The sequence below is a fragment of the Microcaecilia unicolor genome, chromosome 5, assembly GCF_901765095.1.
Source record: "Microcaecilia unicolor chromosome 5, aMicUni1.1, whole genome shotgun sequence".
NCBI lineage: Eukaryota > Metazoa > Chordata > Amphibia > Gymnophiona > Siphonopidae > Microcaecilia > Microcaecilia unicolor.
The window spans coordinates 311,632,004-311,646,410 of NC_044035.1; the positions used below are offsets into that span (position 1 = coordinate 311,632,004).

Genomic DNA, 14,407 nt, shown 5'->3' on the forward strand with positions numbered 1-14,407 from the left:
CAGACGAAGTAAATTATATGAAGGTTTGAATGCAGATGTGAGATGCTTCAGAGATATATCCCTAAAAATTAAACATTTCTTCAAGTTTAGTTTTCATTTTGCTATAGAAATGTACATAAGCTGTTTAGATCAGTTGAACTTGTGTTTAATTTTTCATCTAAAAGCACCATCCATCGTTTGTGAAAGTGTGGTCAGGAGAGTTTATAACAGAGCATCTTCTAGATAATCTGCAATCATTGACTATTTAGGCAAAATTTGAATACTGTAATAAGCTGATTCTGATATCAGGGTCAATGCAAGGGGATTAAAGTCCATAAGTGAACTTTTCGGCCTCTTGTACCTTCCTTGTCCTAATTATCTTTCATGTCCCTATCCTCAACAGATGGACCTCTCACTTTAAATATTAAACTTTGTTTTGTATATACGTATGTTATGGGGGCAACTTCTGAAAGCCAATTATCCAAGTAAATGAAATATTTAAAAATTACTTACTCTCCTGGGGCAGTGTCTAAATAGGTTGATTTTGCACATACTATGACAGTATTAAACCTAAGCCAAGATATGTGGCGTATGATCTCAGTATCTCAAATTTGAACCCTTCACCCTGTATGTTCTGTTGGTTCTTTGAGTTGTCTGGCTATCAGAATCGGCACTTTGCCATACCCTTACCCTAAATATTGCCTCCTTAGGCCTTCTGATTAATTCAGTCCTGTCTAAATATCAAGACAGATTCCATATCATGTAAGGTCTGTGATATTGGGGGCAGAACTAAGTATTCTCTTTTTCTCAACAGATTTTATGGACGGAGTTCCACTGGCACCAGTTATCAACAAGCTGAAAAGTGCATGCTTATTATGTGACAAAATGGCACATTACCATTTCCTCCATTTGCAGACTCTTAAATGAATGTTCAGGGAATGTGTATGAAAAGACATGGTATATTGTGGCTCATTAGGGTGACAGGGGCTGTATGAGGCATGTGTGTGTTTGTGTGAATGTCTGTGTTCATGCGAGTATGTGTATTCATATATGTGTGACTGTATTCTCGTGCTTATGTGTACACATAGACAGATGAATGGAGCCGCCCCAGTAGGTGCTATCACTTGGGTGAAACATGCTAAAAATATATACTTCTGCTTCACCTAGGTTTGTTCAAGGCTTGGTTACTTATTTTTATAGACCATGAGTGCTTCCATGCATGTTCCATTCCACCCTGTGTAATGGTACTGCAAACTTGGTATTGATCAGCTCATAATTTGCAGTTGAATTATATCTTTTGAAGGTTTCAGCAGTGGGTAAAATAAATTGTCCTCTACTTGGGATGGGGCCTTTTTTGTTGCTAGGCCATGCTTATGGAGTTCCCTACTCCTGCTGCTGCATTCAGGATATGAGTTGTTAAAATTCAGGAAGTAGTTGAAAGCTTGTTTTTTTTTCGCACATTCTCCCTAGGATAGTTTTGTGGAATTATTTAGCTATTTATTATTCTTGCTTTATTTGCTGAATGATTTTAATGATCTGTTTTTCTTTCATACCAATATGTATGTGAAGTGGTTTAATCAGAACTACGGTATATAAAATTGTTATAGGCATTTACATTTAGAAGAATTTTATTAATGTTTAGAATAATTTTCATTTGAACTATGGTTCCTAAGTTTTGTGGTGAAATAATCTTAAACTTAGGTCTGCAGTTAATTCACCTGCACCTTTCATCTTCCACTAACTCATATCTCATCTCCTTTGTCGAGCACTACTTACATCCAGTAGTATAATAAAATGTTAAGGACCCCTTTTACCGCAGTGGCCATTTTGGGAGAAGCACTTACTGCCCCCATTGAGGTGGCAGTAAGTGCTCCTGCGCTTATTCTGTATTGTGATTCCCCAGGATTACTATAAGTACCTGAATATATATATCACCATGATCTTGAATTTGAAACAAAAGAAGGTGAGTTATTAAATCCATCTCCCTCTCCACCTCTTGTGGAGAAAAGTATAGGCAAGGCCCATTTAAAATAAAATTTAAAAACTTCATCTTCATCCACACTAATTCCACTCTGTCATGTCAAATATTGTAAAATGTCATGTCAAATAAGACTCAAAGAATTGACATAATACCCAGTCTAATTTTGTCTGCAGTTGCATTTGCTGTTTTAAAAATATAGGGGTCAGTATTTAGTGGGACATATACAGGTAGAACAGCTCCTGCTCTGATAAGTCCCACTGACCAGGTCTAAACCTGGATTTTCAGTGGCATTATCTGGATGATTCCACAGCACTATCCAGGTAGTGCTGGGGGAGGGGGGGACACAAAGTTTGGGCAGAACCCGGGAGTTACCCAGTTAGCAGCAATACTGGGTATGCTAACCGAGCAACTGCCCAGGTAAAGTTAGGACAGAAAACAGTCTATCCTAACGATATCCAGTTTCCTATCCAATATTGTTGGTACCCGGATAAATAGCACCAGCCAAGTTATACCCAGATATTCATTACCAGCCAGTATCTGGATAGCTGCACCAAATATCTGCTGTAAAAAGTTTCACAAGTGGGCAGTGTTTAAAAAAAAAAACACTGACCACCGCTGGCAGAATATCAGGAGGGAGGGAGATGAATATATTAATGTTATCTACAGAAAATAAAGAACAAATATTAAGGGTGATAACTGCGGAGTAGGGGTTTCTACATTTTTTTTAATACTAAGAAGAATAGTTCAGTGCACAAAAAATATAATCATGTATATGCATTTCTCTGACACATTTGAAATGTCATGCACCTAAAATAATTGAATATTTGATGTAGATAGAAAGTGGTAAAAACCTGGAGTCCAGCACTTCAAAGCTTGGTCTAGTTGGCTCAGTAACTGTGTCTTTCCCTCCCTCTTTGTCTTCAGCTTCTATATATAAAGCAAAGAGCTTCAGCTTCTATATATAAAGCAAATCATAAATATGATTCCATATTTAGCGAGATCATAAATGTTCATTTGAGGGATATAGGATGCTCCAGTGTATTTATCCTGTACTTTTTTTTATATAAAGTTTAGTTTAAAATATTTCTTGATTGACTTTTTGGGCCCTGTTTACTAAGGTGCGTTAGTGTTTTTAGCACACCTACACTTAGCATACGCGCTAACCATGTAGATGCCTATCGGGATATTGTAGGCACGTACATGGTTAACGCGCGTTAAAAACGTTAACGCACCTATAACGCTGCTTAGTAAACAGGGCCCTTAATATCTTACTGACAAGACCAGTAAGATCACAGAACACTATATTGCAGGTTGTGGATTAAGGTGTATGCAGTGTTCTGATGATCAGAAAATACATTGTTAAAATATTTTTTTTTCTTTTGACAGCAACCAGCAAGCTTTCTTACTAGAGAATGTTCCATGCATTAATGCAAGCTGCAAGAGCGTGGGTCGAACATTTAAAGTCTACTGGGAATTATCAGATCTAAATCAAATTGAAGATGCTGTGGTGGCAGCCTTCTTTGACATTTATGAAGATGTGAGTTCAGAATGCTTCATTGTGCTCTCATTTTAATTGCCATCTGCTTGTTCTCATTTGCGCTTTTTAATCTGAGCATCTCATCAGTGCTGGACCTGAACATCTAGAGTAGATAATGAAAGCAAATGACTTAATTAGAGAAACTCTTAAATCTCAAGGATGAGCAAGAAAGATTTATCAAATAGTTTCCTGATTGAGAGGCTAAAGAAACCACTTTTTGCACGAGACTTCCATTTACTAAGTTAAAACATCTGCATGAAAGAGATGAAGAATGCATGTAATGGGAAGAACTGGGAAAGGAGTAACTACTGGAAATCCAAGCAAAAGTACTACCAAGATTTTTTTGGGCAGTTCAGTTGCTAGTCTAATTAAAGAAAATAAGATGCCTTGTTTTACCATGGCATTTTTAACAGTTTCCAGTCAATAAAAAAAGCACTTATTGTCACATCCTGACTTGAGGGTTATATGAAGCATGGGCCTTGGCACCTACCCTGTTGAAATATACTTCTCAGTCTGTTCATGTTGAGCTCATTTTAAAGGTCAAAGCCAAAAAGTTCCAGAAAAGCCAAATATAAACGTAACTTGGAATTCCTTGCTCGAAACCTTCCTTAAGAGATACCAGTGTTTATGAAATTTCCCCAAACAGAGCCATTCCCACAAATGTGACTCAAAGTAAATCAATGCATTGCTCGGCTGACCCTCATTAGAACAGCATGTACTGCTAAACTATGGATATAAAAGAAACAACTGAAAAGTAGTCTCGGAGACCCTGGCTGTATTCATACCTTTATATACCCCTGGGTGTAACAAGTTCTTATATTGTAGGGTGCTAACTAGCATCAGCAGAGTAGCATCTCCATGTACTTAGATTCACGGTGAGGGAGCATTGGCAATGCTGGTCATCAAGGAGTAAAGTCTAGAAGTTTGCGCCTAAAAATCGGCGCTGAACACTATTCTATAAAGGGTACTTTAGGCACCAGAAATTACGCCTGTTAAAAGCAAGATGTAAATGCCAGCGCCTAAATTATGAGCGATTCAACTGATTTCTATATTTACGTGCATAAAGTTTTAGAACACCCCTAACCACCCCCCAAAATTTACTCACATTGGGATTTACCTGCAGATAGTTATAGAATACAATCTGCACATAAATCCTAATTAAGGCAAATTAATGCCAGAAATGGCTTGTTAGCAGCCAGTTATTGGCTTGTTTAAGCAACTAAGTTGCACGTGCAAATCAGCTATGCATTCTGATTTTCACACCCAACTTCAGTCGCCATTTATAGAATCCGGGGGTAAGTGGCCAAACTAGTCAAGTTTTCAAGAAATTCACACTGAATATACATGATATGTATTTCCATGTACTGCTTGGCTTGTGTGCAGATGCATCTGAAGCATATTCATTATGGTTATCCTGAAAACCAACTGGTTAGCAGCACTTGAGGACCAGAGTTACTTAACACCTGTTGTACAATATTAGTCATCCACATTTCCCAAAGAATTTGAAGAACTTGTAGCCAAATATGCATTTTTTTTTTTAGTCCAATTACTAGGAGATTAAATTTTATTCGCCTTTAATTAATTATACTGATCTTATTTATGTTAAGATTTTATTTAGTGTGTTTAATTTTTTAAAATTGTGTTTCTGTAATCTGTCTTGAGGTTCAGGGTTGAAGCAGAATATAAATGTGTTTTAAATTAAGTTGAAATAAATTCTTTAATGTCAACAAATAAAAACAGAAAGAGGAAATTAAATATATTGTAGCAAATTTTTTAAATGAGCCTGGAAGAGAAAACAATGCTATAAAGACCTGGGCTGATTGATAAGTGATGAATTAAGCTGGTATTGCCAATTTAAACAGTTCTCCAAGGAAATTGTTTTCCTCTATGTCAGACATACAGAAAATTGGATTAAAATTGGCTAAATGTCAGTATTTACCAAAAGCCGCCAGTTTACTAATGTCATTGAATTTATTCAAGTCATATCCATATCTGTCAGTAGTAGAATTTGCATTATCCCTAGTCATCTTCCAACAGTACCACTGAGTAGTTTATTCTAGGTTTTCTTTATTTTTCTTTTCTTTTTCTTTTTTTACAGGGGATCCTAGATATTGTTGTGCTCAGCAAAGGATACAAAAACAATGAATTAGCTATCCACATGCTAAAAAATAATTTTGAAGCAGATGCTTATTTTGTTAAAGTTATTGGTAAGTAGATGTCCATGATAATTGTTGTGACCCTAAAGAATCATGCTTGGTGGGGTGGAAAAAGCTATCCTAAGAATTACCACTAAATTTACTTGTTGGGACCAGTCAGGTATTTTGACGTTTTGAGGCTCATTTTTGAAAGCATGTAGACTTAGTTACATTGGTTACTGTGTAACTTTGTAAGTAAGTGTGTGTACTTTGAAAATGGGCACCTTAATATTCATTTACCTCTGTAAATTTAAGGCTGCGTTTTATTTATTTATCATCCTGTAATAGCCTAAGGCAAGTTAAAGTAAGTAAAATAACATAAAATAAACATCATGAATAAAATAAAATAACACAAATAAGAAAAATGACAGTCCATTAAGGTGGTTATTTTTAAAAGACTTAGGAGGAGATGCGCAACGCAAACTGAGCTTGCAACGTTTCATTTAGACTGGTTTTTGCCAGTCTAAATGAAATGTTATTGTGCGCCTAATGCACAAAGGCTTTCGGCGCTGCTTTTACCATGCATGTGAGCAGCGACCAAAAGCCCTATGCAGACAAGCTCACTAGAATTCAAATGCAGCCATTAGCAATTCCCTCCAGTGCTCAGAGAAGCAGCACATGAAAACCCCATGCCTGGAGCTGTCGGTAGGTTTTAGTCTAGATTGGAAGACTGGTTTGCTTTGAGTTAAAGGTCTAGAAATGTTAGTGGCCTTCATCGTTTTGAACTTGTAGCCATGCCTCCTAACACAGAGGAAGCATGGCTGCACGACACACCTCATCGCACCAATTCTGCCACCCGAACATTGAACATTACTAAACAGCTTCTGCTCCTCAATCACCGCTTCAATCCCCAGACTCCCCCTACCAGGCCAGTAGTCTGTGAAATACTGTCCGGGCGTAAGGGGCAGAACAGTGCCCATTGACTGGGCATGTCCACAAGAGCTGTGCCTACCACACAGCTCTTGTGGGCATGCGCCAGGGACATTCCTCCCCCTTTAATGTTCAATGCTCAACGATAAACAGTTGGTGAGCATCGGTCGTTGTTTTGTTTTCTTTGTGACTATTGGTATTTTCCGGCGCATTTCCCTGCCGCGCTGGATTTCTGTGCATCTCCCCCTTAGTCACAATTTGCACATGAAAATACCTGCAAACTAAGTAAAACAAGTGGGGAAGAAGTGGGAGAGTAACATTAACTGTGGCTACCACTACAGATGTAAAAGTTATTGACAAAAATTGGGAAAAGACTTCAGATGCCTGTGCTTCTTTAACGCTGGAGTATAATGCAGCAATTATAACACAGTGCTGGCTTCAATCATAGGTCAAAAACCCAATAATGCAATTTTTATGATTATGTAGTGATGCAAAAACATTTTTCATTTCTTCCAAAGCATGAAAAGAATCAATAAAGATCGACTTATCTTGTAGGCAGTGATCAAGACGGCTGAGGGGGAGGTTTGATTGAGGTCTACAAAATCCTGAGTGGTGTAGAATGAGTAGAAGTGAATCAATTTTTTACTCTTTTGAAAAGTACAAAGTTTAGGGAACATTTAATGAAGTTGCATGGAAATACTTTTAAAACAAATAGGAGGAAATATTTTTTTCACTCAATGTATAGGTAAGCTCTGGAACCCTTTGCTGGAAGATGTAATAACAGTTGTTAGTGTATCTGGTTTAAAAAAGGTTTGGACAAGTTCCTGGAGGAAAAAGTCCAAGTCCAGTCTGCTGTTGAGACAGACATGGGGAAGCTACTGCTTGCCCTGGGATTGGTAGCATGGAATGATGCTACTAACTGAGATTCTGCTAGGTCCTTGTTACCTGGATTGGACACAATTGGAAACAGGATACTGGGCTAGGTGGACTATTGGTGTGACCCAGTATGGCTATTCTTATGTTCTTGCCACCTGGCCATTTCGGGGGGGGGGGGGGGGGGGGGGAGCCCTTGCTGCCACCCGTTGAGGTGGCGGTAAGGACTCCCATGCTAACCTGGTGGTAACCGGGCAGCACTTGGCGCTGCCCAGTTACTGCTGGGTACACTCCGTCGCTACAAAAATAAATATATTTTTGTAGTGTCAGATGTGACGGCACGCTAGGGGTGGAAAGTACCGCCATGTTGGTTCGGTAGCTTGCGGTACTTCCTGTTTAGCAAGCTGTAAGCACACATTGGGCTTACGCCGCTTAGTAAAAGGTGCCCAAGGCTAATAGTGAATTACTTTTGGGGGTGTTGAGATCAACTGATTGTACATCTGATTAGTCTATATAGTACATGTGCTTTGCTAAAAGTGAATCTATAGGTTACCAGGTGACTTAAAAAAAGCAATTACCAATGTAACAAGCCACAGTCCATCTTAATAACTCTTAGAGGCCTATAGTAGAAAGGCACTGACAGTCCAAGAATGCAAAGTTTGTTTTGTAGTAATATCTTAATATATGGTATATACACTAATGTATTCTTTTTTTTTTTTTGTCCTTTTTTTCCAAACCTAAATGGTTTATACATTCCTACTACAGTACTTCCTTATAAATTGAGTGAAATCTTTCCAGATGCTTTAATAAGCAGCCTAATTATGATTAATAATAAAACTATAGGACCTCTTTTACTAAGCCGTATTAAAATGTTGCAATTAACATGCATTAATTGCTAAAATTAACATGCTGTAACTGTAAAACCTTCTCATTAACTGTTGCGGATGTGCCCATAAAGTTAATGCAGAAACAGTGCATTTACTGCTTGTTAACTGCATTACAGATAACCTAGATACACTTAATGCCATCTGTTAATGCATGATACTGTGCCAAATTTTTAAGTGTAAGGCACAGTCCCCACCCATTCCCTACCTCCTTCCACATTTCTCAGTTAATACAGGAATTAGCATATGCTAAATTCAAGCCGTTGTGGTAACTGTTAATGCAGGCATGTGCTAACGCCCCCGTTAATTGCTTTAACAATTAAGTAAAAGGTGCCATTGGTATAGTTAATATTACTACTCTTATTAATCTGCATTGGAAACTGTATTTCCTATTTTAGACAAAACAGTTGGCACACAGATCATTTATGTTTATTAAAACCATTATCTTTTTGTCCTTCGAGATAATGTTCTTCTGATCCATCACAGAGAAGTCTCCTGTGTATAAACTCCAGTGACAAAACAGTTTGCTTGTATCACAAATGGTGCTGCTTATTGCAAATGAACAGTTTTTTAAACCCACTTTGGTTCCATTAACTTCGGTGTCACCAGTCTTTGCAGGTTGATCCAGCAAAGTTCTCTGAGCGTGAGAAATTCCCCTAGGCTTTTCATGCTCATCATGGTGCACATTCACATTTAGAAGACGCATGATTTTAAAACGTACCTTGCAAAGGCAAGCTGCTAACATGAGCAAAAAAAAAAACCCCACAATTCAATTTTGTACCAACTAACTAGCTTTGTTCAGTTTATACCAAGCAACTAATTCTTTTGTACGTTTAAAGTCCTCTTATCTAGCATGCTTGTGTAATCTCCCCAATCTCCTTTCGTGTCACTTACAGGGAATATGAGAGGGATTGATACTGGACAGCAAAGAAAAGCTACTCTGCTCCTTAATCCAGCCTATCCCCTCTTGTCATTTGCCTGAATGTTGCTCCCTGGGCACAGTGCTGCTTATTTCAGCAGTTTTATTAGTCAAGTACAGGATAGTAGTGGGGGGGGGGGGGGGGGGGGGTTGCTGAAATCACAGTAAGCATTATAAAACTTTCCAGTACATATATAGTACCTTGTAAAAGTGATCACACCTTAGAACATTTTTTTGCATTCTGCTGTCTTAAGAAATGCAGTTCAAAGTGCATTAAAAGAGTTTTTCACTTATCTATACTTTCAGCATGAAAGAACAATCATATAAAATTCAAATAGCAATTAGGAATTTAAAAAAAAACCACAAAGAATTTTGATTGCATAAGTCTTCACACTCTATTACTGCAAACCCAACTTACCTCCATTTCTAAAAATTGTCTTTACAAGGCCTATAAGAGTACTTTTAAAGATTGTTGAAACATTGTCTTTTTAGGAGAGTGGCAAGAAGGAAGCCATTGCTGGAAAAATGCCAAAAAGAAGCACTTAGGGGACACAGCATGCACGTGGGAGGTTTTATGGTCTGATCATAGTGATGATCACATTATGTTGTGAAGATGGTTTGCAACAGTGGGAACAGAGAGCCTGACGATTGAGAGAGAGATGGGTGGTGCAAGTTATATAGGCAGATCCTAGAGTCTCGTAGATCTGGGACTGGGGAGAAGATTCACCATTCAGTAGCACAGTGATCCTAACCAAAGCAGCAATGGCTCAGCAAGAAGAGAGTGAATGTCCTTGAGAGACCAGGCTGGAGGCATATTTTCAAAGCACTTAGCCTTCCAAAGTTCCATAGGTTTCTATGGAACTTTGGAAGGCTAAGTGCTTTGAAAATATAAGCTTGAAGGTCATAGCCCTTATGTGAATCCAATAAAAAAATCTATGGTAATACTTGAAGACTGCGGTCCACTGATGAGCCCCAGGCAACCTGAAAAGTTTTGAGCTGTTTGCAAATAAAAATAAGGGAAAACTTCATCATCCCTCTGTGCAAAAATGGTAAACATTCTAAATGACGTATCGCTGATACTGCTGCAAAAGGGCTTCCACCGTGTACTGGGTAAAAGCTTGCACAAGCGATTATTTTTACTATCTTATTCTTAATTACCTTTGGATACTTGTATAAATTATTCTTTCACATTGAAAATAGAGAGTATGTTGTGTGGGTGGGTAAAACAAACTCCTACTTTATTGCATTTTGAATTGTATGTTTTGACGGCAAAATATGGCAAATGAACAAGGGTTTGAAGGCTTTAAAAAGGACTTTTAGGTATTACAAATTAGATGGTAAATATTTTATGCATGTAAAATGGAATCATTTGGCCAACATAAGACATCAAAAGATATAGTGCATGAGCTTCCAAGACATGGGGTATCTGAAGAAGGGAGCAACATGACGTAGAAAGTAATTTGCTGCAATATCTCAACCTGTAAGGATTTCATTTTCTTCAGGGCATGTATAACTGTTAGAATTCTGCACCACTGAATGTATTTAAAAAGATACTTTGTGTTGAAAGTTCCGTTTTTTGAATAACAGTGCAGTTGTCTTTCTTATATACTTTGTTGAACATTCAAGTGCTATCCAGTAATAAAACGCAGCTTCAGATAGAAATAGATTGGCGATCAAACCATGCTGAAAGCTCCAGTCCTCTATTATCACTTTCTGAAGAAGAATGCACAGCACTGGAAGATGACACTGAGAATGATAGCCCTTAGCTGAAATTATAAGGTGTTACTGGGCAACCCCTAGCTGCTCAATCCTAACATACAAATGGCTGTCAGTCCACTCTGTGCTTTTTAAACACAAAGATTCGCATTCTATGAATAACATTTGTTTTTGTTATGACTAGACTTAATCATAGCTGAAATTCCACCATTTCTTATACAGAGATACTCACTTTGCAAACTTTTTGATGCAGGGGATTTTCATATTTTTTTCAATATTACTCATTCTTTTCAAAAACAAACATTATGATTATGGTAGTTACATTCATGTTTTTGCATCTGTTTTCTTTGTGTGATGCTATCTATACCATAAACACTACAGAGGTAATTTTGAAAAGGTTGCAGAAGTTTACGTGCTAGGATGCCTTACACGAAGGACTAGATTCAGTAAATTGTGCCCACATTTGGACGCCGACAAAATGCACAGTGACCACTCTTCTATAAATGGTGCTGTGAATTGGACACCGTTTATAGAGTAGCATGTAGTGCTGGGGTCCATACCTAACTTTGACCGTAAGGATTTACACCAGCTGAAACCTGATGTGAATCGAGCACGGATCCCCCCCAAATTCTATAATACCATGTGCATCGTTAGTGAATGCTCATGCCCCCTTTTCAGTTGCAGGCTAAAAGATTTGCTTGTGCATCTGTAGAATAGGTCTGAGCTAGATGCACAAATCCAAATTGTTGCCAATTAATGCCAGTAATTGATTTAGTACCTAGTTATTAGTACTAATTGGCTTCTTACTCAAATTGTACATGCAATTTTGGGCGCCATTTATAAAATACAGGAGTAAGTGCGAATTCTGTCTCAACAATTAGGCACATAATTGCCGTTCTGCACACTAATGTAAGTGAACATTTATTTGCCAACATTTAGGTGCAGCCACTTATGCCTTGTCAATGGCTGGTGTAAATGATCATGACGGAATATTGTAGCTGCATGCCTAACTGACAGTATTCTAGAATTTTAGCACATAGGTGCTGGGTATGCCCTTGACCTACCCATACCCTCCCCCCCCCATGTGCATGCTCCCCCTTGCAGCTATACACTATAGCTTTCACACACTGAATAGTGACTACTTGCAGTTACATATGTAACTGTAACTGCAAATTAGTTCCAGTTAATGCCAATTAACTCCAATTAAAGATGATTATTGGTTATTAGTGCCTAAATTGCCAATTGGCACGCGTAACTGATACTGTTCTATAACCTGTGCATGCAGCTTTGTGCACTAAGCACAAAAATGTGCACACATGATTATAGAATGAAGGGATATATAAAAATAATCAGCAAATTTTCATTTTAAGAAAAAAAGTATATATCTACATATTTATTTCAATATTTAGCTCATCATAGCATGAATCCCAGGGTAAGTATAGCATATACAGTGGGGGAAATAAGTATTTGATCCCTTGCTGATTTTGTAAGTTTGCCCACTGACAAAGACATGAGCAGCCCATAATTGAAGGGTAGGTTATTGGTAACAGTGAGAGATAGCACATCACAAATTAAATCCGGAAAATCACATTGTGGAAAGTATATGAATTTATTTGCATTCTGCAGAGGGAAATAAGTATTTGATCCCCCACCAACCAGTAAGAGATCTGGCCCCTACAGACCAGGTAGATGCTCCAAATCAACTCGTTACCTGCATGACAGACAGCTGTCGGCAATGGTCACCTGTATGAAAGACACCTGTCCACAGACTCAGTGAATCAGTCAGACTCTAACCTCTACAAAATGGCCAAGAGCAAGGAGCTGTCTAAGGATGTCAGGGACAAGATCATACACCTGCACAAGGCTGGAATGGGCTACAAAACCATCAGTAAGACGCTGGGCAAGAAGGAGACAACTGTTGGTGCCATAGTAAGAAAATGGAAGAAGTACAAAATGACTGTCAATCGACAAAGATCTGTGGCTCCACGCAAAATCTCACCTCGTGGGGTATTCTTGATCATGAGGAAGGTTAGAAATCAGCCTACAACTACAAGGGGGGAACTTGTCAATGATCTCAAGGCAGCTGGGACCACTGTCACCACGAAAACCATTGGTAACACATTACGACATAACGGATTGCAATCCTGCAGTGCCCGCAAGGTCCCCCTGCTCCAGAAGGCACATGTGACGGCCCGTCTGAAGTTTGCCAGTGAACACCTGGATGATGCCGAGAGTGATTGGGAGAAGGTGCTGTGGTCAGATGAGACAAAAATTGAGCTCTTTGGCATGAACTCAACTTGCCGTGTTTGGAGGAAGAGAAATGCTGCCTATGACCCAAAGAACACCGTCCCCACTGTCAAGCATGGAGGCGGAAATGTTATGTTTTGGGGGTGTTTCTCTGCTAAGGGCACAGGACTACTTCACCGCATCAATGGGAGAATGGATGGGGCCATGTACCGTACAATTCTGAGTGACAACCTCCTTCCCTCCGCCAGGGCCTTAAAAATGGGTCGTGGCTGAGTCTTCCAGCACGACAATGACCCAAAACATACAGCCAAGGCAACAAAGGAGTGGCTCAGGAAGAAGCACATTAGGGTCATGGAGTGGCCTAGCCAGTCACCAGACCTTAATCCCATTGAAAACTTATGGAGGGAGCTGAAGCTGCGAGTTGCCAAGCGACAGCCCAGAACTCTTAATGATTTAGAGATGATCTGCAAAGAGGAGTGGACCAAAATTCCTCCTGACATGTGTGCAAACCTCATCATCAACTACAGAAGACGTCTGACCGCTGTGCTTGCCAACAAGGGTTTTGCCACCAAGTATTAGGTCTTGTTTGCCAGAGGGATCAAATACTTATTTCCCTCTGCAGAATGCAAATAAATTCATATACTTTCCACAATGTGATTTTCCGGATTTAATTTGTGATGTGCTATCTCTCACTGTTACCAATAACCTACCCTTCAATTATGGGCTGCTCATGTCTTTGTCAGTGGGCAAACTTACAAAATCAGCAAGGGATCAAATACTTATTTCCCCCACTGTATTTGTAATTTAGTATTTCCCACTATGATGGTGTCATACAGAGCAAGAATAAATAACCATTCTCCTCAAGGGCCATAACCTAGTCAGGTTTTCATGATTTTTCAGGCTTTTGGCAATGAATATACAAGAGATCTTTCTGCACGCACTCTCTCAATTTTATGAAATAGATCTCATGTGTATTCATAGTAGAAATCTGAAACCCTGACTGGGTTGCAGCCCTCAAGTGCCATAGTTGTTGACTCCTGTGATAGTTTTACAGAGTGGAGTGGAACAAGTCGATAGGTATGGTTATTTATTCTTTGCAGTTGTACCAAGATTAGAGGATACGCCATGAAACTAGTAGAAGATCTAAAATGAATTCTTGAAAGCGCTTTTTTTTTTCAGTCAATGCATAATTAAATTATGGAATTG

General features: G+C 38.8%; 1 protein-coding gene across 1 annotated transcript in view; it reads left to right on the plus strand.

The window, feature by feature from the left end:
• The window catches only part of ITFG1 (integrin alpha FG-GAP repeat containing 1), a 312,588-nt gene that overhangs the window by 204,746 nt on the left and 93,435 nt on the right, over positions 1–14,407 (plus strand). The window contains exons 11-12 of the mRNA XM_030204383.1: positions 3,347–3,497; positions 5,596–5,704. Coding sequence (XP_030060243.1) covers positions 3,347–3,497; positions 5,596–5,704 — 260 coding nt within the window. The remainder of the gene's footprint in view (positions 1–3,346; positions 3,498–5,595; positions 5,705–14,407) is intronic.